This window comes from Protobothrops mucrosquamatus, unplaced genomic scaffold (genome assembly GCF_001527695.2).
Source record: "Protobothrops mucrosquamatus isolate PMUCROS unplaced genomic scaffold, P.Mucros_1.0 scaffold1417, whole genome shotgun sequence".
In the NCBI taxonomy this organism is placed as follows: Eukaryota; Metazoa; Chordata; class Lepidosauria; order Squamata; family Viperidae; genus Protobothrops; species Protobothrops mucrosquamatus.
This window is the reverse complement of record NW_015387602.1, coordinates 222,800-247,489: the sequence shown is the minus strand read 5'-3', so window position 1 is coordinate 247,489 and position 24,690 is coordinate 222,800. Positions and strand designations below refer to the sequence as shown.

Below are 24,690 nucleotides of genomic sequence, written 5' to 3'. Positions count from 1 at the left end.
TTTTACTGTAAAATGGTGCACTGCACAAACACTGCCACTTTTTTTATAAAAAAGCACAAGAAAAAGAAGGCACTAAGGAAAGGAAAAAAAAGTAGCAGTTAAAAAAGTCCTTCTTTTGGCCTTCAAAGTAGCAAGCTTTTATTTACTTGGCAAGAGTTGCAACAATTGTGCTGTTAGAGAACTATAACAAAACACAGGCTTAAAAGATATTAGAAAGAAACACAACAATCATTGAGAAATACTTTTAAGCTAGTTATTTTGCTACCGTGTGTGTGCATTTTGATATTAATTCAACATAACTTTGTATTTGTATGTTTTACAAGTATGTGTGCAATACACACCTGAACTCACACAGATGTTATCTTACAAGTATGTGTGCAATACACACTTGAACTCACACGGATGTTATCTTACAAGTATGTGTGCAATACACACTTGAACTCACACGGATATTATCTTACAAGTATGTGTGCAATACACACTTGAACTCACACAGATGCTATCTGAGAACCATTGTACCATATCTTTCAAAAATCCTGGAGCACCGGGGAAGTACCTGAGGATTGGAAAGAGGCTGATGTGGTTCCCATCTTCAAGAAAGGGAAAAAAAACAGACCCAGGAAACTACAGATCAATCAGTCTAACATCAAAACCTCCAGTGATGGAGTGCCCATGATTTCTGAAGGCAAACTATTCCACTGGTTAATTATCCTCACTATTAGGCAGTTTCTCCTTAATTATGGGCACTCCATCACTGGAGGTTTTTAAGAAGAGGCTAGACAGTCACTTATCTGAAATGGTATAGGTTCTCCTGCTTGAGCAGGGGTCTGGACTAGAAGACCTCCAAGGTCCCTTCCAGATTCTATTTTATTCTGTTGACATCTATATATACACAAAGGTATATAAATATATACTGAATCCTTGCAAGCTGTTGATAAAGTGTCTCAGTCTTGACAGAATTTTCTTAACCCAGTTTAGAGTTACATCAGTACCAGCACAGGAGCATTTAAAACAGGAAGTGCTGAGAAATTAACATCTGTGGGTCAGGATATTTAAAAAAATGCAAGATGGAGGTTGCAATCATGCAATCGAAACCCCATACTTTTGTATATATACATGTGTGATATTAACACGAGTGGGATGGGGTTTTGATTGCATGGAATCAATTGCCATATTAACCTTTTTTGGGGGGGCCTTCCTCCAAGATATTGTTCTACAGAGATGCCTTCATCTGATTACAGAAAGTTAGCATTATGGAGTAAATTATTCTAAAGAAGAATTCTGTGCTGAAATGGATTTGATTCATTTTTATTATTTTATTTACAGCCTATACATTTTTCAAATTAACAAATCTCTCTCACTCGTCAGAGCTTGCCCTATTCAGTAAAGAACTTGACTAAATTTGAAATCCTTTCGGTTTTAAATCCACATGCACTCCAGTTCTACTAAGATCTTGATTGTCCCATGGTTCCTATCACTCTCCTGGACATCCTGGCTCAATACAATAGAAGTTCTGCTGGTAGTCCTCGACCTACGACAATTGAGCCCAAAATTTCTGCTGTTAAGTGAGACATTTGTTAAGTGAGTTTTGCCCCATTTTATGACCTTTCTAACCACAGGCTGTTAAGTGAATCACTGCAGTTGTTAAGTTAGGAACAAGGTTGTTAAGTGAATCTAGCTTTCCCCATTGACTTTGATTGTCAGAAGGTCTCAATAGGTGATCATGTGATCCCAGGACACTGCAACCATCATAAAGATGAACCAGTTGTCAAGCATCTGAATTTTGATCGTGTGACCATGATCCCCATGGTCGTGTGAAAAACGGCAATGTCGCTTTTTTCAGTGCCGTGGCAACTTTGAACCGTCACTAAACGAACTGCTGTAAACCGAGGACTACGTGCAGTCTAACCCAGTTGCAGGACACTCGTTTGGGGAAGGCCAAGCACCTGGAAAACCTCGAACTTTCTCTTCTTATGCGCGGTTCACACTTCGTTTAAAAAAAAAAAAGCAATTCTAATTGAAGTTTCACTTCCTGAAAAAAACCTACTCCTTTGCCAAAAGAAACCCAGCTGCCGAATAAAAAGCTTAGCTTCTTGGAAAGCCGGAGCCATCTAGCAGGATCGCCCTCAATTGGGCGAGACCGCCCCGATGGAAATGAAACTTAAACTTTCGTGGAGATCACGTGGTTTACAGGAACAGAACAGGGCCGAACGCAGCCGGACCACCTCCTCGCGACCGCGCTAGGCCTCTTGACAGCGATTGAAAAGAGCGAAAGGCGTATGCTCTCCCCGCCAGGAGCGTGGTTCTCTCTGATTGGCTGTCATTGGCCAATGAAATTTCCCTCCGATTTGTAATATAAACATCACGCAGAGGGCCAGAGTTTGTTGTGGTTTGCGCGTTTTTCCTCTGTCGTGCCGTAGGAGGTCTCCGCTGGTGGGGGGAAAAAAAAGGTAACGATTTGTCCTTTTTCTGGAGTGATTTTAACTCGTAGAAGAGAGTGAGTTAGCTGAGCCGAAGTTGCTTCCACCCAGATGAAGGGGAAAAAAGCCACTTTCTTATTCTAGGTGGGTATTTTCACTTTTTCGGGATCTATCTAGCCCAGTGTTTCTCAACCTTGACAATTTTAAGGCATGTGGACTTCAACTCCCAGAATTCCACAGCCAGCATTGCTGGCTGTGGAATTCTGGGAGTTGAAGTCCACATGCCTTAAAATTGTCAAGGTTGAAAAACACTGATCTAGCCAGAGCAAGAAGTTTTGCGGCTCTGAGCTGCTTTTTCGGTACGGCATCCAATTATTCCATTTTTATAAAAATGAAACTCAGTTTAAACTATCCGATTAAATTATGAAAAAGAAAAAAAGCGTCCTGAAAACGCATTTGCAAACAGCCGAAAACAGGGCAACATCGGAGCAACATCTTTGTATGCTTGACTCACAACGCCCCCCTCCGCCCCGCCCGCCCCCCAGGTAGCAGGTGTAGAGATTTGGTTTATCTGCAGCCTGGAAGAACTAGGTGTGATCTGCTTGTCGGTTGCTCCAGGAAGCAAAGGTAACTCAGTAGATTTGCGCAGGATTTTTCCCTGTTGCGGTTGCATCAACACCTGGGAAGAATTTGGATGCAAGTGGTGGTAAAAAGTAACCATGAGGTGGGGGAGAATGCTAAGTGTATTGCTTTATATAGTTCTGCAGATTGTATGCAAGAAAAGTTCTTGCTTGCTGGTAGGAGACCTGTTTAATGTTCTCTAAGTAATGTGCATATGAATGGGGTATTAAGTCAGTTTGCAATCAAAATACTTTTTCTCTGGGGAAAAAAGTAGAATTTTGGAGTCTTATTTGCTGCTAAGTTAAAGATTATTTTCACCAGCATTGTGCTGATGGAAAGCTATCTCTATGCTACTAAAACAGTTGTGTCTGACTAACCTTCAATTGGTTGTTTCAATTGTTGCTATATGATCCACTGAAATGTGCATCATATGGCAACAGTTTTTGAATCAACATACTTCAGATGGGTTAATTTACAGAATGCATCAAAAATCCAGGACCTATGACTACTGTGGGATTGAAATTGGACACTTCATTGTGTGATCATCATTTTCAGTGTTCCCTGCCAGCTTCTTACAAGGAAAATCAATGAGAAAGTTACTCCTGCTCTCTCTGCTCTTTTGCCTGCCAGTAATCATTCTGTTTCTCTATTTAGGTAAGGAAATACCTTTGAAACGATAACCCAGCAGGGCACAGATTGTTTAGTAGTACAAGGTAAAATTTCCTGCTTTCATTATCAATCTTTGAATCTCCTTTAGTTCCAGATGTTGAAGGAGGGGGATGATGAAATATGACATCATGCAAATGATGTAAGTTATGTATTATAGGGATTTTCCCTATAACAATGATTGTGTGGTGGGTTGGGCTGAGAGAGAATGTGACTGGTCCGAAGTCACCCAGCCAGTTAGGTATGCCCAGGACTGGACTAGAACTCACAGTCTCCTGGCTTCAAGCACCAAGCTCTTAAGAGCTACACAGTTGTTTTAGAGCAAAAGACCTGCTGTTGTTATCCTCAAGTGCACAATATAACCACCTGAATGTTGGTGCACAGATTTGTTGTAGAATACAGTAAAATGGTATAGTACAGGGGTATCAAACTCGTAGCGTCACGCAAAGTGTTGTGATGTATTGTGACTTTTTTCTATTGCTGGCAATGGGGTGGGCGTGGTTTCGTCATGGCGCATCCGGCCCATGGGCTGGCAGTTTGACACCTCTGGTATAGTAGGTGTGGGTAATGATTTAGAAAGATTGTGAAGGATTGCAAAACCTTTTTATTAATGGATTTTGTGAGTCTGTTATATAGAGACTAAAAACATCTTGTCACTATGGGCTTCTACCATACCAAACAGGAATTTTCATCTATTTGAGGCAGGTTTTGTTCAGTAAATATTTATATTTTTCCCTTCTGCAATTCCTTCAAGATCAACTTTCAATTTGAGGAAATAAACATACAATATAGTCAAAACAGTCAAAACCTAAAAATAGCTTGAAATTATCATTAACATTTCACAGTGTAAAAGGTGAGGGTTTTTTTTTTAAAAAAAACCCATCTTCACGATATATCAGTACGACCTCAAAGTAAATTTCAAGCAAGAGTCCCACAGAAAGTGAGATGTCTGAATCCTCATCACCTGCTATCCCCTCAAAAATCTGGAAGAGAACATGCAGTAGCAATTATTTTGGTGGTCAGACAGGTTGATGCCTTTCAAAGCACAAGTATTTTGGCTAATGAGCCCTTAGGTACAGCAAGATATCTCAACTTTTGAAAAGCACTTGAAGCATGTATTCTTATACATTGTGTGGGGTGAGAATATTTGGGTTCTGGGATGTCAATCATTTGAGGTTTAAGGGATGGAGTATGTTAGATGAGGACTTCGTAGATCTGATCAATAAGGTTGGACCCTTATCTGATGCAAAGTCCAATCTACCCAGTGTAGTAGTAGTAGAAGACCTCATTTGACTCTCAGTCTAAACCGAAGACCCTGTTATGAAACTCCTCAACTTAGTACCTATCATTTGAAAACTATGCTTCGTGATACAGGCTGGCTCAGAAATCTGGAAATTTGAGACTCAATATTGACTGAATGGTTGAAAAAGGCTGACATAGGAAGCATCGCCACTACTGACAAGGACAGCGAGTTTGATTCCCCTATTCCAGGGCTGTCAAACTCACAATGTCACATGACGTGTCGCAACGTATCATGACTTTTTTTCCATTGACGGCAATGGGGTGGGCACGGTTTTGCCATGATGCATCTGGCCCGCAGGCCGGCAGTTTGACACCCCTGCCCTTATTCCATCTAGAGTAGGTGCATAGTGGCTTTTCTTCAGATAGAATAGACCAAACTGTGGGTGTACTTGCAGCCTTGTTGAAATTGTGACTGAGCGCTTTCTAGAAGGAATGTGATTCTTGAATGAATTCAATCTGTCATAGTGATAGGTTCACTGAGCTAACTATTGCAATGTGATGTGTGCCAAGTTTTATTTATCTTAACAAATGTATATAGATGCTATATCTCCATTCTGGGCAGTGAACAAAATGAATAGAGAAATTCATTAAAAGCCAAAACTCAATTAAAGGTGTATCAAGGCTCAATAAAAACACAAAACCACTGCAGGAGGACTATTATAGAGCAATATCGGGGGCTGTCTCGGGACAGTTTTTTCCACCTACATGTGCACCAATGGAGAGAATGCTTTGAGTGCTTTCCCTGCATGAGATTGGACATGGGATGTAGACCCACAGACAGTCTTCCTCTGGGGAAAGCCCAGGTTTTGTAGCATCCTGCCTTTAGAGCTAAACTTTGCTATCTCTTCTTGGTATTTCATATTACTTATTTATTAATCATTGCTAATTAAACAGTTGATGTTAGTTTTTGTTGGCTTATTTTGAACTGGCTGCCATGATACTGTGACAAACATTTATTTTGCTCTGGTGTGAAGATTTTTATTCTGGTCTGAAATGATTGACTTCTGTATTTCTAAAACTGCCCAGAGTATTAAAAAAGTTTAGAATGTGATATGGAAGATGAATCTGAAGCCTACTTGGCTATGAAGACATGTAATAAAAATTCAAAAACCAGTAATTAACAAGGTTACGTCATCTGGTTGTTGTTTCGGAACAGGTTCTCCCTGGAGGGGTCTTCCATTAATCCATAAGTTACTTGGTGTAAAAAAGAGAGAATTGTTTCATATTTCACCTGACAGCTACACAATGGCAGCATCTGCAAATAAGGGGTGAGTGCTCCTGGGGTAGAATTCTAAAACAATAACAATAATAAAAATGTATGTGTGGGCAAAGGAAAAGTGGGCTTGTGTATCTTTACTTTTATTTATACACAGTGCTTTTCAGCTAGTGAATAGTATGATAAATCTATCAATAAAGCCAAGCATTTCTCTTTTCTGTAAATAAGAGCTTTTGACCTAAATTACATTGAGAGGAAGGGAAAAAAGCAGCAAAACAAGAAGAGATCAGGACTTCTTTATTAAAGCTTTTGGAAGTAAATTCAATAGCATTTTCTTCCCTGTAAATGTGCTTAGAATTCCAACTTTGCACATCAAAGCCTATAAATAACAAAATAACAAAGAACAAATAATGGTTTTTACAACTCCATGCTGATGTTAGGATGCTGACAGAAAGTGAACTCAATATACCATAAACCTGTGAGTCAGCTTAATATTTCAACGTAGTATCTACTACACCCTAATGCAGAGGTCCACAACCTTTTGGGCACCAGAGACCGGTTCTGTGGAGAGAGTTTTTTCCGTGGACCAGAGGGTGCGTGTTTTTATGTACTGCCTGCATCCCGCAGATGGGGCTTTGCTTGTTTGCATGGACCGGTTTCTGGCATGCCGTGGCTCTGTGCCAGTCCATGGACTGGGGGTTAGAAGTCCCTGCCCTAGCGTTCTGCATTTACACTACTGAGTTGGTTGCAAGTCACATCACTTGTGTGGAGATGCATATTTAATATTTTGCCCTCCCCCTACACATACAGTTGATTGTGTCTATTCTATTTTAGGTGAATCTGAGAGTCCTCATATGCACACTATTGCAATCTTGGCCAACTTAGTATTTTCCACGTATCTTGGACTAGAGCTCCCACTGGCCCTAATGGTATTGCTTTCCTGTCAGGTAGTTGGTGGGTGTTGTAGTCTAGTAATGACACTAGATTGGGGAAGGTTGCATAGTAGCAAGCAGTTTGTGGCTCCACAATCTCCATGCAGCAGCTTGTGCTTCTACATAGCAGCTGGAAATGTTGGGTTTTAGATCAAAAAGAGGACTAAATAATGAGCATTACATTGTAAAACGCGGGGGATTTACAACTGCCATAATTCTGCACTGATGTAATTAGTGTAGTATAAGTTATTTATTAATGATTAGGATAATGATTAGGAAGACTAAGTTATTGCCCATGTTATTTCTGGGGGAGTTACTGATATAGAAAACAATTATTTTTCACCTATCTAAATCTGATTTCACTACTGGGTACTATGGCTCTGTAGCTATTTGGCTTTGAAGGGGAGAAAGTGATTGTACACAATAGTGTACAATACTGTCAATACTCCCTTAAATCAAATATATCTCTCCTTAGGATAGTAGAATACCAGCCAGACTAGCTCAGGAGAAAACACAGTTTCTTCCTAATTGTTGACAGTTGCTCAGCGAACATCCCTCCCACAATTGCATAACTCTACTGTGTCAAATTAATGATTTGTTCTTCTTTTGTCTGCAAACTCACTCCCTTACTGCCGTCAAGCAGTAGTTAAATGTTCCAGGATAGGTAAATTAACATCCACAAGATAAACAAATTCAAGTACAACTTCAAAATAAGCACAACATGTAACAGCCATTGCCTGCCATGTTTGCCTGTTGACATTTTTCAACCTTTAATTAAGGATCAAGTGAAAGTAGCAGAATTTAGCTGATCCTGAAAAAGTTTAACAAAAGTAGGCCTGTTTAGTACTGTATATGGATGAAAAAACACCAAGACATTCGAGACTAGATAAGGAAGTTGAAAAACACTCCAAAGTAGTGACAAATCATATCTGTATTGTTCTTAAAAGAAGAATGAATGTTGTCTGTTGCAGCATTAAGTGTTAAGCTTGGTTTGAGGGAGAAAAACTATTAAGTTAGAGAAGATTGCTATATTGTATATTATGACTCTCAGATTCACCTAAAATGAACAGAATGATCCAATCAGGCTATGCCATGAAAAAGTGCAGTTTTGTAAAGTTCAGGGAAGAAAGATTTGATTCTGGCTTCTTTATTTGAAAACCCTATTATGGCAGCTACACATCCTTTTTTTAATTGGAGGTTTTATTGTTTTGCCTGAAGTCTGCAATGAGAGATTTTGGAGACCACCCTGCATGTCGACTTACAGTCATTTCTCTTGTGGCAATTCTTGGCTATAGTTTTCAAGGAGTAAAGTTCTTCTATTTCCTCACTCAGGAATCCTAAAAAAGTTGGGTTTTTTGACTGGTTGATTGAACAGATCAACAGTGGAAGCTACACGGGTTTGGAGTGGACAGACAAGAATCACACAGAGTTTTGTATCCCTTGGAAACATTATTCAAAGAGGGATCTTGTGGCAGATGATTATAAGATTTTCAGGGTATGAACGTCTTCTGCTCAAAATGTTTATGTGTATATGTTTGCCATGCCAAACTGTGTACTCTCTTCTGTAACCATTTCAAGCTTCTAATATTTTAAATAGATCATGATGTAAGCTTTTGCAGATTGGACTTACTCACTGATGCTGAAAGAAACCAACATAGTAATTTTTCTGAAAGCTTTGCTATATAAATGAAGAATCCATTTTACTCAAATATCGCTAGTATAAATAGCAACTTGTGGTTCCATTTAGATGACAGATTACTTTAAAAACGTCTAGATGCATGTAGGCAGCGGCAGCCCATTTTTGCACCCCATAACGCAGCGTCCTGGTTTTGCTCCCCGCAGCCGCAGTGCTAGCACATATGAGGGGGTATGCATACACACGTGCATGCACTGGCCAGCCTGTCCCGTGGCCCAGTGGCCAGCAGGCCATGGCCCACTATCAGGCTGCAGCCCACAGGTTGGGGACCCCTGTTCTAGGTTGCTTCTCTCCTTGATTAGTTTCCATCCGTTGCTTCTTATCCTGCCTTCAGATGTTTTGGAGAATAGGTTGAGCCCCACTTCTTTGTGGCAGCCCCTGAGATGTTGGAACACTGCTATCATAGCACCCTAGTCCTTCTTTTCATTAAACTAAATATACCCAATTCCTGCAACTGTTCTTTGTATGTTTTGTCCTCCAGTCTCTTAAACATCTTCGTTGCTCTTCTCTGCACTCTGATATATTTTTTATATCATGGTGACCAAAATTGGATGCAATATTCCAGGTGTGGTCTTAACCAAGGCATTATAAAGTGATATTAACACTTCATGTGATCTTGATTCTACCCCTCTATTAATGCAGCTTAGAACTACAGTATGTTGGCTTTTTTGGCAGCTACAGCACATTGCTGGATAAAGGAGAAAGGGTTGGAGTAGCAATGTCTGATTAATGAAAACCATTTCTGAATATAGTAGTATTTTAATCTTCATTCTCACTGTAGTTGAGTTCAGAAACTGCCCACAAGCAAGGACCTGTTATTTACAATGGGTGGAGAGCTCTTATTAGTACGTGTGGAAACTTTGCTCCCATTCTGAATAGCAGATATCTCTCTCAGTGTACGTGACTACTTTTATTTAAAGAAAGTTTTATTCAAGTTTATTATAGCATAAAATACAATGCGAATACAGATTAAAAAGGAGGAAGTACAGGGTAAAAAGAGAGAGAAGATTCTGATTTCCAATTCTTTTCAACACAGTAAAATATTAATACATTTATGACTTCAACTTTTTACACTACCTATAATTATTACAAGCCAGTTCTATAACTACACAATTATTAAATATTCAAACCAAATTCTAAATTTTAGTTTTTTTCTATCTCAAGCATAAAAATCAGAAGTAATATCCCAATAAAAACTAACAAAATAAAATCTCTTTGTTTAAATCAGGTGACATCACCATCTTAACCAAATCCATTTCTCCCCTGTTGTAAGAAATGATATATATTTCTATTTAACTTATTAATCTTTTTAATCTATAATCATCTGTATTAACAAAAATCACCATACTTTTTCAAATACTTTAACCTTTTATATTCATTTTAAAATCTTAAAGGTTTCTTTAAAAAGTTCATCTTTGTAACTAAAACAATTAATTCTAATGCATTTTTTAAACTTTCAACATACATACATTCAATAATATTTTGCAAACTTAGGAATTAATTTTTATAATGCAAGCATTATAAAAAGAAACAAAATGGTTGCAACCCCACCTCCCAGTTTATGGACGACTTACTTGTCTATTTCGCTATATAGAGAATCTTGTGGGATGATTCTGGGACTCTCCCTTAGCAAGAAAGTCATAAAAACTTAGGAAACTCAGTTCCCTGTTTGTAAATTTAAAAAACTTCGGTCTGGAAAGAGCTTTCCCAAGTGGTCAGTTGGCTATATTCATTGGTAGTCAGTGTACATCAGGGATAGTCAACCTTGGCTCTTTTATGACTCGTGGACTTCAACTCTCAGAATTCCTGAGCCAGCTAAGCTGGCTCAGGAATTCTGAGAATTGAAGTCCACGAGTCATAAAAGAGCCAAGGTTGACTACCCCTGGTGTACATGATCCCTTTCAGACAGTAACTAATACAAAATATGCAAGTTCTTATCATCACATCTCGCCACGGTGTGCTTCTCATCTGGTTTACCATCTCCTAGTTACTTCTTTTAAAAAAGGTTAGTTGCACAAGAATAGTCTTCTCCAATCTGGCGTTCTCCAGATATTGGATACTTGCATTTTTGAGAACTCAGAAGGGCATAAAATTGGGCACATTAGAAAGGGCACAAAATTGGGAAAGGCTGTACATGAGCAAAGTACACAATGAAATAACATTTCTAGTTGCCTGTTTGATACACTTTTTACCTTTTATCAAGTTTGGGGATATTTGTCTTTTTAATTAATTTCTGATTGTCCTATTCCTGATTAGTTGGATCAGGAATTGGACAAGGTGAGACCATTTAATGTTTACGTTTTCATCTCTCTATTTTTTGTCTGTTTTCATGTGGAAAGGCATGGGCTATGTATAGCAAAAAATATAATAAATCAACTCCTAGTAAATGGAAACTCAACTTCCGCTGTGCCATGAACAGTACAAAGAGATTTGAAGAACTGGTGTCAGATAAACCTGACTTTCACAAATACAGAATCATCCCCCTGAAACCAAAAACTGAATCAACAGCTAACCTCTCTTCGGGTACAAGTAAGACTTCTTGTATTATATTATTAAGCCAGAGGGATGCAATTTCCTGTGTATAAGAAATAATGAGAAAAGTTACGAATCTGAAGTTTTGAAAGGATATCATTTAAAAATAAATGGTGGATATTCATATTATTCTAAGCTAACTTTGCCAAGCATTATCTTAGAGAATGCTATAACAATGACTGTGTATATTAGGGCTTTTCAAATTTGGCCCTTTTATGACTTGTGGACTTCAACTCCCAGAATTCCTCAGCCAAGCATGCTGGCTGAAGAATTCTGGGAGTTGAAGTCCACAAGTCATAAAAGGACCATGTTTGAAGACCCCTGGTATATATCATAGACCAGCAACTGCATCTTAAAGTACTTTGATTTTCTAGAACCCTTTCATATATGAAAATTTGCAGTGGTACAGGATTGGATTTTTGAAAAAAGATTGCCAATTATTAGGCAATGTGCAATAAGTATACTTCAATTTAGGAAGTGTGAATTAAGATGGTATGTTTGGGACTGGAATGAACCAACTTCATAGCTTGTCTTTGTTACACAAAGATTCCTCTTGTCCCAGTGATGGGAGCTCTGATGTGTCAGGATTGTGAAACCCAAATAAGTGAGCTTGGAGGTGATCCTCCTGAGGGGGAGTATGGTATTTTCAAGTACATACAAAACTGTGCAATTTGAGTATCAGCTTTTAAAAACTAAGCTTAAGCACTACTGAGTGGGGCTAACAATCAACATATTGGCAAAGTAGCTCTGCTGAGGTGAATCCAACTGGCAGAGAGAAATTAGAATTATACAACATGCTTTCTTGACTCAAAAAACATTAACTAATCACCCAAACTGAATAAGAGTTGGCGATAGAAGCCCAATATATTACTAGTGCATGGAATGCTAGGTGATATTACTTGTGACTCAGTATAGCTTATGCTCAACGAAAAAATATTTGAATTTAATTCTTAATAAGTAAAACAGAAAATTCTCAATATCTCAATAACAATATTTTTTGCTGTTATCCTCTTTTTAAGATAATGGGAGTGACCATGAAGTTCAAGTATTGCATTTCAGTCCATACAGTGAAGAATGTCCACCTCTGCACCAATCTGCACAGCTATGCCAGGTACAGATCTGTAGCCCTTGCTGTGATGACTGGATTTGAGAAGGCAGAGGAGCCACTGAAAACATGAAGTTTTGGAATTAGTCAACATTGATATGGAAAATTGTATGGAAAAATTGTATGGAAATTGTATGGAATTGTAAATTGTATGGAAAAATCACTGAATGAATTCATAACAAATAATCTATGCTGACAAAACTGAAAAGCATACGGATACAGAGATTATGGGGATATTTACAGGAGTGGAGAAACCCCTTTCTCTAGAGAAATAGCATCTTAGACAATTTGTGAAACTTATTCAAAATGGAAAGCAACAAAAAAAAATACAGGATGCAGGTGAAGTCTTGAAGTCAAACCAGTTCCTGATCTATCTTTCTGTTTAACCTAGAGATCTAGTATTTATCAATAATCTAAGTTTTTACCAGGCTCAATCTTGCCTAACTTTTTAAGATCATTCAAAGTCAGAGAGATGCTGCTGTTTGTCTGTTTTATCATATACTTGAAGTATATTTCAAGGGAAATAAATCAGGTGCAACATCTTCTCCCAGAACCATTCAAGGCCTTGTGAAGTACTGTTCCTTTGCCTTCTCTTGCTGCCATTGTTTTATACGTTAAAAAGTGGTTTTAAGTATCTGAAGAATTTTTTCTTCATTGTAAAACACTAGCAAATTATATTAGTATCTGATTAAGTGTGAACACCCAAGTACCTTTTTAGGCATGTGGGTTGGAAGCACCTTTGATTCTATGGTTTTTAAGAAACTTTTCATCCAAGAATTTTCCAGTTAACTTCCATCTACTGATGCTTAAACTGTGATAATTTTTAGATGTGAAACCAAAAGTTATTCTTGTTTTAATCAAGATTGTACTAAGAATGTAAAACCTATGTTGCCCAAAAGCTTGGTTTAAATGTTTGTCCACTGAATTCTTTTCTATGGAGGATACATTATATTTTGGTATTAGAATGTGCTATTGAAGACACATAATACAATCATTTTGTTGATTTGGGTGCTTATTAGATTATTTTAGTCTGGGCTGTCCGGCTGATATTAATGTTTTTATTGGTTTTAATGTGCTAAGAGTCTGCTAGAATGGCTGCCAATCCATTTTAATTAAATAATTAATCTGGAGATGTTCAGAGTCTAGGTAGAAAGAATGTTTAGAAACCCCTGGTAATCTAGAAATTGCCTTATGCTAACCCAATAATCCTTTTTGGATCAAGTATTATTGACATGGATTGGCACCATCTGTGTAGTAATTTAGACTGGAATCTTTGCTCACCCTTCCTTACTGGACATGATAAGGGTGAAATTTGAGGCCGTCTACATGCCAAGTGTACATTTACTATTGAGTTGTTATACCAGGATCTGTCATCTTAAATTCCTAATGGACTAAATATTTTCAAGTCCCATGCTTTTTCAAGAGGCAACTGGACTTTCTTGTTTTTCTTTGAAGATGTTTCACTTCTCATCCAAGAAGTTTCTTCAGCCCTGATTTTCAAGGAGGGCCCTTTGCTCTCCCTTTTACTTTTTCATGAAAAAAATACACAGCAGTTTCCTGCCTAGTAGAAGTGAACAATCTGATTCATATAGATTTGAAATGGGAGATATGAACTACACGCTTTTAAGTCTGTGGTTTTGATAGCAATAATTCTTAGATCCCTCCTGCATAATATGGAGGTAACTTAATTTGGAAGACCTGAGGTAGCTTTTGTGGCACTTTAAGTTGAGAGTGAATTGATTACTGAAAAATGTGGCAGTGTCATGGGGTAAGCTCTAAGTGTACTATCAAGGCAGGTCAATTGGCATATAATGAACATTTTCATATGGTATTTCTCAGTATGTGCAGCAAAACCTTTCGTCTGGTTCACAGCTGGAAATTGATGCTGCTTTTCAAACTTTGACACTGGAAAATGGAATGCCAGGTAAAGTTGTGGGTGCTCATTTATTTCTACAAGAGTTGGCTGGGATAGGGGCTTTGATCATCTTGACTAGACTGCGATGAAACGTGTTTAATAATAACAAGTATAAATGTGTCCATTTTCACTGCCACAGTTCAACTGGAACCACAGTTGCAGGCAACTTTATGCCTGTGAAATGGTGAAACATCCTTTTTTTAATTATTAAAACTTACACCTGGTTTTCTAAATTAGGAATTTGGGCTGCCAATTATATCTGATAATGCCTATTGCTGTATGATTGAATTATTGAAAGGAAGGAAAGTGGGAAAACCTTTTAATTTGTAGTATACTTCTTAGGCTTTATCTATTGTTATACTGAACACTGTTTGGCCAAGATGAGAACTGATCAATGTATTTTATTGATAACTCCTGAAGAGACTATATTGGTCCAGCTCCATTGGATCATTTGTTAGCAAAAGTTTTTGAGAAAGACTATAGATGCAGCTGCAAAGTAATCTTGGACAGAGCAAATTTAGATAAAATCCCTTTTTGGTCAAATTTCAGACTCGTGGTTGTAGGACTGAAGCTGCTCTGATCACTTTGGTAGATGATTTTTATTTGGACCTAGATGCCCGAGTGCATCCCTCTTAGTCCTATTTAATTTCTTAGAAGCGTTCATTACCATAAATTCTGGTATTCTTTTGGACCCCCTGCAATGTGTGGGAATTGATTGCATTCTGCACCAGTGTTACTTCCTATCCATTTTCAGGTTTAGTCATTTGTGATGGGGATGAGTTCCTGGATGCTTGTCCATGGGGTTCCACAGGGTTCATGTATTTCCCTTACATTTTTCAAAATATCTACCTGAAACACATGGCTGAAGTCCTTCTATTTGGAATAAGCAAATATTATGCTGATGATATCCAGTTATATATCTTCACCCAGGGCCAGACAGGAGGTACAGTGGGTCTCCTACCCAATGTCTAGAGCTAATCAGGGACAGAATGAGATGAAGTATTCTGACACTGGGCTTCCTCTACCCAAATGCATAATTGATTATGATATTTGCCATTGGCTTTTCCTTTGTTAACGCACACGTGCAGACAGTTAACAACCATTACAATCCAGTGGTGTAGCTTGCAGAGATTCCCCAAGAATTTACATTACATTACGTTTAATGTTGATAAAGTCAGTAGGCTAAGTAAGTTTATTGCATACGTGTCATTGCAAAAATCTTGTTAACGGTGGATCTTAATGTATATGTAGGTTCTGCAGTGCCAAATGAGAATGCAGCAGGCAGTTTTTACCAGACCAGGGATGATATGCTCCAGTGGATTATTCAGGAGTCCCAACTGAATCTGACTGAAAAGTTGCAGGTCTCACAGGCCTCAACAGTAACTACAGATTCCAGTAATCCTATAGGTAAGTCTAAACATAGACTTTAAACAATGAATCACAAAATTACAGAAGTGGAAGGGACCTTGAAGTTTTATCTAGTCCATCTTCCTGCTTAGTACAGGATGCAGTAGAGTGTCTCTGACAGGGGTCTTCTCCAGCCTCTGGGATGAAGACCTTTTTAAAAAAATAATTTTATTTAATATATAAAACACAAAGAAAAATAGAAATCAGAGATTAAGGGAGGGAAAAGGAAAGGGGAAGAGAAGGTGTGAAGTACAAGGCAAAAGGAAAAAAAAGGTATTGACTTCCAACTCTTCAGCACAGTACAAAATAAAAGCACTCTAGCCTCAACTTTTTGTTTTTACACATTATTATATAACTAGCCATTTCTATAACACCAGATCTATCTAATCGACAAAACCAAAGTCAAAATTATTATTATTTTTCGTCACAAGCACAAAATCCAGAAGTGGCATCCAAATGAAAAACATACTCAAGTATATTCTCCTCTTTAAATAGAATGATCAATTTAGCCATTCCTGCTTTACCTTCCTTGCTGTGGAAGTAGTATGTATTTCTATTTGCACCTAATAATCTTTATAAACTATCACCATTTTTATTAACAAAGTTAACTCTATACTTTGAAATTCTTTGACCTTACTGGGAAAAGTACTTTTTTTTTCACCACGCCCTTTTTTTTTAAAAGAAAAATGCTAAACTTTCATTAAATACTTTTCTAAAATCAAAACTTTCTAATACTTTTTTTCTTCTTTAACTTCTTAACATACAGGCTTTGAACTTCAATATTGAATTTAGCTCCCACCCTCCAAACTACCCTTATACAATAATATCTTTTTTTCTTCCTTTTATAAACATATAAAAGTTTTCTTTAAACTAGTACATCATTTTCTTTAACTTTCTCTTAGCGCAAGTACTCTCAAATACATTTTCAAAAACATTTTTCATACTTTAAAAATTACTATATATATAATTTTCAAATTTTTGATAAAGACTTTCTTTCAGTTATAAATATCAAGCAAAGAAAAATCCATCCTACTTCCAGTTGTTGAAGGTTTAAGTCATTCCTTCCAGGTTATCTTCATAGAGTAAAATCTTTTTCTTCTCTAGAAGTTTTACCCGGAAGTTGTAGACCTTTTTATCACGGAATCCTCAGCCTTGTTAATGTCCTTAAAGAGAAAGTCCAAATTTGTCTTTTTTCTTCTTTCAGTTGTATTGAGAGTTTTATATTTACACCATAATAATGAAAGTTAATATCAGGTTCTTCCAAAACTGCAATGAGCTGCTTTGCATTTTCTGCCTTTTCAACTACTTGTGAAGTTTCAACTACTTGTGAAGTTGCCTTGGTAGTATGATAGCATTCTCCACATGTTTGCATCTCAATAATTTGAGAGGATTTTTTTTATCATCCTTAAAGCACAGCTGGTCAACGAATTGCCAAATTTTATTTTCAACTATTTCTCTAATAACCTGTTCCACCATCTTGGCTTCCACTTTTAATCAGTATCAGAAAATTTTTGCCACCCGCAGCAGAGAAGACCAGGCTACAAGTTACTACAATATTAAACTAAAATCACAGCCTTCCTTTTTTATATGTCTCCATCAGCTTTTTTTTTCCTTCACCACACTTCCTTATTTGGCTTGCCTTAGCAGCCTTCTTCCTTATTGTTTAAGGCAAAGAAAAATCCCTAAAATGGCATGAGTCTTCAAAAAGGCACAACAGGCTGTAACTAAAAAGAGCCTCTTTTTAACTTGGCTTGAAAAGAATAAAAGTCTTTAAAGGTGGTTAAGAAGGGAAACCCCTTCATGGATTACTGCCTTGTTGTGGCGAAGGGGCTTGCATGCAGGGCCACCCAAGACGGACAGGTCATAGCAGAGAGTTCTGACAAAATGATCCACTGGAGAAGGAAATGGCAACCCACTCCAGTATCTGTGCCATGAAAACCCCATGGACAGTACCAAAAGGCTGGAGAAGAGCCTAATGCTGGGAAAGATTGAGGGCAATAGAAGAAGGGGACGACAGAGAATGAGGTGGCTGGATGGAGTCACTAAAGCAGTAGGAGTGAGCTTAAATGGACTTCAGAAGATGGTAGAGGACAAGAAGGCCTGGAGAAACGTTGTCCATGGGGTCGCGATGGGTCGGACACGACTTTGCAACTAACAAGAAGAGAAAGGCACAACTTACTGACTGTTTGAAATATGGATTTCAAGTGTCGGCTTCTTCAACCCCAAACAGATTGCAGCCCCCCCCCAGCTTTTGGCATGCAGATTGCTTCATACGAACTCCAGAAGCCGTCTGCCAGCTTACAGCTGTTTTGGAGGGTTCTGAGGGAAAGTTCTTCGACCCACACTGACTGGGTGGGTCTTAAAAACTGAAGGAATGCCAAGTCCCTTCAGTTAAAAGGTTGAAGAGCTACACCCCAGGGAGAAATCCTTCAGAGATCTTTCTCTGGGCATGTCACCCAGTTGGCCATCTTCCCGTAAGTCCAGCATCATATCAAACTTTTTTTTTCCTGTATAGTAAACACTCCCATGTTCTTTAATAATTCCTGTTTGATCACTCATTGAAATGTTTCTTGGCCAATCATTTATACTCTTGAGTTCTGGGCTGTCTCTTTGGCTCCATTAAATTAAGCATGTAATGCCTTTATGCTAGGTTTTATCCAAAAGAAACAAAGAGAGTCTTGTGGAGAAGACCAGTGGCTGGAGAACATATATAAAGAAGGGCTGTCTACAAAACTCTTTTTATCATCTGTTTTTCCTATCTGTAATAAAGGCTGTGGATTCTTTCTGCTGGTTACCTTGTTTTATTTTTCTAAATACACCAGGGAATGCTGTTTTATATGAGCAAAGAAGTTCCTCTGAAGCCCCTCAGGTCATCCAAAATGACTGCTTACCTACAGGGAATGGAGTAGTGGTTGAACCTGTGGCAATTAACTATTACCAAGAAGGACCCCAGTGGCTACCTGCAAACCCAACAAATCAGATTTCCCAGTCAACCGTTGCTTTTCCAGTGTCACATGCTCAACAAAACGTTCCTGGTACTAATCAATTTAATCAATCGGGTGAGTAAAGTATTCTGCAGCATATCTAGATGAATTCAGCCCAAATGGAGGTCAAAACTTTCCTTAAATTGAATCACTGTAGTGGCTTAAATTCCTGTTGACACTATCAAAAGATAGTTCCCCTCTTCCTAATTCCATTTGCCCAGACTTTGCAAGCTTATGAAAGGTGGGAGAGGAATGAAAAAAAATCTAGGCTAATTGCTTGTCCAGCAAAGAGTGAGAGGTTACTTCGTTGTCTCCTGACTCCCAATTAAACACTTCATACTTGGAGAGGAAACTTATCCTTCTAGGAAACTAGTAAGACAAATACAAACAAACAAAGGGCAGAGGCACATTGTTAGTGAGTGGTTTAATAAGGCAGTGCAGAGAATGGCTGTTGTCACTGGAGCCACGGCGAAATGAATTCAAGAAGTGATAGGGCTAGAGCAAGATCACACAATTTTCCTGATTTTTCTCTTATTTGGTTCATTAAGACAGAAGTAAGTGGTTTGGCTAAACCAAGCCTTATAAGGATTTACAAGTCATCTCACTTTTCACCAGTTTCGTGACTTCTTTGTATTCTTAGCTGGCATTTTATCACCTTTTGACTTGATAGCTTAATATAAAATATAAAATTACCAAACAAGACTTTTCCCTCTGTATCTGCATTTGTTTCCAAAACCATTCTAAGTAAGCAAATCTATATACAATATAATATATTCCTAACATATATGTGTTTCTAACTTGTGTATTTCCTCTACCCTAGCCCCCAGATCCTATTACCTATTGACCACTGTNTTGATCATCTTGACTAGACTGCGATGAAACGTGTTTAATAATAACAAGTATAAATGTGTCCATTTTCACTGCCACAGTTCAACTGGAACCACAGTTGCAGGCAACTTTATGCCTGTGAAATGGTGAAACATCCTTTTTTTAATTATTAAAACTTACACCTGGTTTTCTAAATTAGGAATTTGGGCTGCCAATTATATCTAATAATGCCTATTGCTGCATGATTGAATTATTGAAAGGAAGGAAAGTGGGAAAACCTTTTAATTTGTAGTATACTTCTTAGGCTTTATCTATTGTTATACTGAACACTGTTTGGCCAAGATGAGAACTGATCAATGTATTTTATTGATAACTCCTGAAGAGACTATATTGGTCCAGCTCCATTGGATCATTTGTTAGCAAAAGTTTTTGAGAAAGACTATAGATGCAGCTGCAAAGTAATCTTGGAGAGAGCAAATTTAGATAAAATCCCCTTTTGGTCAAATTTTAGACTCGTGGTTGTAGGACTGAAGCTGCTCTGATCACTTTGGTAGATGATTTTTATTTGGACCTAGATGCCCGACTGCATCCCTCTTAGTCCTATTTAATTTCTTAGAAGCGTTCATTACCATGAATTCTGGTATTCTTTTGGACCCCCTGCAATGTGTGGGAATTGATTGCATTCTGCACCAGTGTTACTTCCTACCCATTTTCAGGTTTAGTCAGTTGTGATGGGGATGAGCAGTTGAGTTCCTGGATGCTTGTCCATGGGGTTCCACAGGGTTCATGTATTTCCCTTACATTTTTCAAAATATCTACCTGAAACACATGGCTGAAGTCCTTCTATTTGGAGTAAGCAAATATTATGCTGATGATATCCAGTTATATATCTTCACCCAGGGCCAGACAGGAGGTACAGTGGGTCTCCTACCCAATGTCTAGAGCTAATCAGGGACAGAATGAGATGAAGTATTCTGACACTGGGCTTCCTCTACCCAAATGCATAATTGATTATGATATTTGCCATTGGCTTTTCCTTTGTTAACACACATGTGCAGACAGTTAACAACCATTACAATCCAATGGTGTAGCTTGCAGAGATTCCCCAAGAATTTACATTACATTACATTACAGTTAATGTTGATAAAGTCAGTAGGCTAAGTAAGTTTATTGCATACGTGTCATTGCAAAAATCTTGTTAATGGTGGATCTTAATGTATATGTAGGTTCTGCAGTGCCAAATGAGAATGCAGCAGGCAGTTTTTACCAGACCAGGGATGATATGCTCCAGTGGATTATTCAGGAGTCCGAACTGAATCTGACTGAAAAGTTGCAGGTCTCACGGGCCCCAACAGTAACTACAGATTCCAGTAATCCTATAGGTAAGTCTAAACATAGACTTTAAACAATGAATCACAAAATTACAGAAGTGGAAGGGATCTTGAAGTTTTATCTAGTCCATCTTCCTGCTTAATACAGGATGCAGTAGAGTGTCTCTGACAGGGGTCTTCTCCAGCCTCTGGGATGAAGACCTTTTTAAAAAAATAATTTTATTTAATATATAAAATACAAAGAAAAATAGAAATCAGAGATTAAAGGAGGGAAAAGGAAAGGGGAAGAGAGGTAGGTATTGACTTCCAACTCTTCAGCACAGTATAAAATAAAAGCACTCTAGCCTCAACTTTTTGTTTTTACACATTATTATATAACTAGCCATTTCTATAACACCAGATCTATCTAATCGACAAAACCAAAGTCAAAATTATTATTATTTTTCGTCACAAGCACAAAATCCAGAAGTGGCATCCAAATGAAAAACATACTCAAGTATATTCTCCTCTTTAAATAGAATGATCAATTTAGCCATTCCTGCTTTACCTCCCTTGCTGTGGAAGTAGTATGTATTTCTATTTGCACCTAATAATCTTTATAAACTATCATCATTTTTATTAACAAAGTTAACTATATACTTTCAAATTCTTTGACCTTACTGGGAAAAGTACTTTTTTTTTCCACCACCCCCTTTTTTTTAAAGAAAAATGCTAAACTTTCATTAAATACTTTTCTAAAATCAAAACTTTCTAATACTTTTTTTCTTCTTTAACTTCTTAACATACAGGCTTTGAACTTCAATATTGAATTTAGCTCCCACCCTCCAAACTACCCTTATAGAATAATATCTTTTTTTCTTCCTTTTATAAACATATAAAAGTTTTCTTTAAACTAGTACATCATTTTCTTTAACTTTCTCTTAGCGCAAGTACTCTCAAATACATTTTCAAAAACATTTTTCATATTTTAAAAATTACTATATATATAATTTTCAAATTTTTGATAAAGACTTTCTTTCAGTTATAAGTATCAAGCAAAGAAAAATCCATCCTACTTCCAGTTGTTGAAGGTTTAAGTCATTCCTTCCAGGTTATCTTCATAGAGTAAAATCTTTTTCTTCTCTAGAAGTTTTACCCGGAAGTTGTAGACCTTTTTATCATGGAATCCTCAGCCTTGTTAATGTCCTTAAAGAGAAAGTCCAAATTTGTCTTTTTTCTTCTTTTAGTTGTATTGAGAGTTTTATATTTACATCATAATAATGAAAGTTAATATCAAGTTCTTCCAAAACTGCAATGAGCTGCTTTGCATTTTCTGCCTTTTCAACTACTTGTGAAGTTTCAACTACTTGTGAAGTTGCCTTGGTAGTATGACAGCATTCTCCACATGTTTGCATCTCAATAATTTGAGAGGATTTTTTTTATCATCCTTAAAGCACAGCTGGTCAACGAATTGGCATATTTTATTTAAAGACATTTCAACTATATTTCTAATAATCTGTTCCACCATCTTGGCTTCCACTTTTAATCAGTATCAGAAAATTTTTGCCACCCACAGCAGAGAAGACCAGGCTACAAGTTACTACAATATTAAACTAAATTCATTTTTTATATGACTCCGTCAGCTTTTTTTTTTCTTCACCACATTTCCTTATTTGGCTTGCCTTAGCAGCCTTCTTCCTTATTGTTTAAAGCAAAGAAAAATCCCTAAAATGGCATGAGTCTTCAAAAAGGCACAACAGGCTGTAACTGAAAAGAGCCTCTCTTTAATTTGGCTTGAAAAGAATAATAGTCTTTGAAGGTGATTAAGAAGAGAAACCCCTTCATGAATTACTGCCTTGTCGTGGCGAAGGGGCTTGCGTAACTCAATGAAACTATGAGCTATGCCCTGCAGGGCCACCCAAGACAGACAGGTCATAGCAGAGAGTTCTGACAAAATGTGATCCACTGGAGAAGGAAATGGCAACCCACTCCAGTATCTTTGCCATGAAAACCCCATGGACAGTACCAAAAATCTGGAGAAGAGCCTAATGCTGGGAAAGATTGAGGGCAATAGAAGAAGGGGACGACAGAGAATGAGGTGGCTGGATGGAGTCACTGAAGCAGTAGGCGTGAGCTTAAATGGACTTCAGAAGATGGTATAGGACAGGAAGGCCTGCAGGAACGTTGTCCATGGAGTCACGATGGGACGGACACGACTTTGCAACTAACAACAAGAAGAGAAAGGCACAACCTACTGACCGTTTGAAATGTGGATTTCAAGTGTCGGCTTTTTCAACCCCAAACAGATTGCAGCCCCCCCCCCCAGCTTTTGGCATGCAGATTGCTTCGTACGAACTCCAGAAGCCGTCTGCCAGCTTACAGCTGTTTTGGAGGGTTCTGAGGGAAAGTTCTTCGACCCACACTGACTGGGTGGGTCTTAAAAACTGAAGGAATGCCAAGTCCCTTCAGTTAAAAGGTTGAAGAGCTACACCCCAGGGAGAAATCCTTCAGAGATCTTTCTCTGGGCATGTCACCCAGTTGGCCATCTTCCCGTAAGTCCAGCATCATATCAAACTTTTTTTTTCCTGTATAGTAAACACTCCCATGTTCTTTAATAATTCCTGTTTGATCACTCATTGAAATGTTTCTTGGGCCAATCATTTATACTCTTGAGTTCTGGGCTGTCTCTTTGGCTCCATTAAATTAAGCATGTAATGCCTTTATGCTAGGTTTTATCCAAAAGAAACAAAGAGAGTCTTGTGGAGAAGACCAGTGGCTGGAGAACATATATTAAGAAGGGCTGTCTACAAAACTCTTTTTATCATCTGTTTTTCCTATCTGTAATAAAGGCTGTGGATTCTTTCTGCTGGTTACCTTGTTTTATTTTTCTAAATACACCAGGGAATGCTGTTTTATATGAGCAAAGAAGTTCCTCTGAAGCCCCTCAGGTCACCCAAAATGACTGCTTACCTACAGGGAATGGAGTAGTGGTTGAACCTGTGGCAATTAACTATTACCAAGAAGGACCCCAGTGGCTACCTGCAAACCCAACAAATCAGATTTCCCAGTCAACCGTTGCTTTTCCAGTGTCACATGCTCAACAAAACGTCCCTGGTACTAATCAATTTAATCAATCGGGTGAGTAAAGTATTCTGCAGCATATCTAGATGAATTCAGCCCAAATGGAGGTCAAAACTTTCCTTAAATTGAATCACTGTAGTGGCTTAAATTCCTGTTGACACTATCAAAAGATAGTTCCCCTCTTCCTAATTCCATTTGCCCAGACTTTGCAAGCTTATGAAAGATGGGAGAGGAATGAAAAAAAATCTAGGCTAATTGCTTGTCCAGCAAAGAGTGAGAGGTTACTTCGTTGTCTCCTGACTCCCAATTAAACACTTCATACTTGGAGAGGAAACTTATCCTTCTAGGAAACTAGTAAGACAAATACAAACAAAAAAAGGGCAGAGGCACGTTGTTAGTGAGTGGTTTAATAAGGCAGTGCAGAGAATGGCTGTTGTCACTGGAGCCACGGCGAAATGAATTCAAGAAGTGATAGGGCTGCCTGGAGGCCGTACGGGTCTGGATGGGGAGGAACAGACTCAGGCTCAACCCTTCCAAGACCGAGTGGCTGTGGTTGCCGGCGTCTCGGTATGGTCAGCTGACGCCATCGCTGACTATAGGGGGCGAATCTTTGGCCCCCTCAGAGAGGGCGCGCAACTTGGGAGTCCTCCTGGATTCACGGCTGACTTTGGATGA

At 38.1% G+C, this 24,690-nt stretch overlaps 1 protein-coding gene across 1 annotated transcript in view; it reads left to right on the top strand.

The window, feature by feature from the left end:
• The first annotated feature begins 3,699 nt into the window (after positions 1–3,699).
• LOC107292762 overlaps positions 3,700–24,690 on the top strand; it is a 29,455-nt gene continuing 8,464 nt past the window's right edge. Inside the window, exons 1-10 of the mRNA XM_015821880.1 lie at positions 3,700–3,754; positions 6,166–6,277; positions 8,490–8,652; positions 11,193–11,382; positions 12,405–12,496; positions 14,330–14,414; positions 15,657–15,812; positions 18,635–18,871; positions 20,791–21,006; positions 23,836–24,072. Coding sequence (XP_015677366.1) covers positions 6,255–6,277; positions 8,490–8,652; positions 11,193–11,382; positions 12,405–12,496; positions 14,330–14,414; positions 15,657–15,812; positions 18,635–18,871; positions 20,791–21,006; positions 23,836–24,072 — 1,399 coding nt within the window. The 5' untranslated portion in view covers positions 3,700–3,754; positions 6,166–6,254. The remainder of the gene's footprint in view (positions 3,755–6,165; positions 6,278–8,489; positions 8,653–11,192; positions 11,383–12,404; positions 12,497–14,329; positions 14,415–15,656; positions 15,813–18,634; positions 18,872–20,790; positions 21,007–23,835; positions 24,073–24,690) is intronic.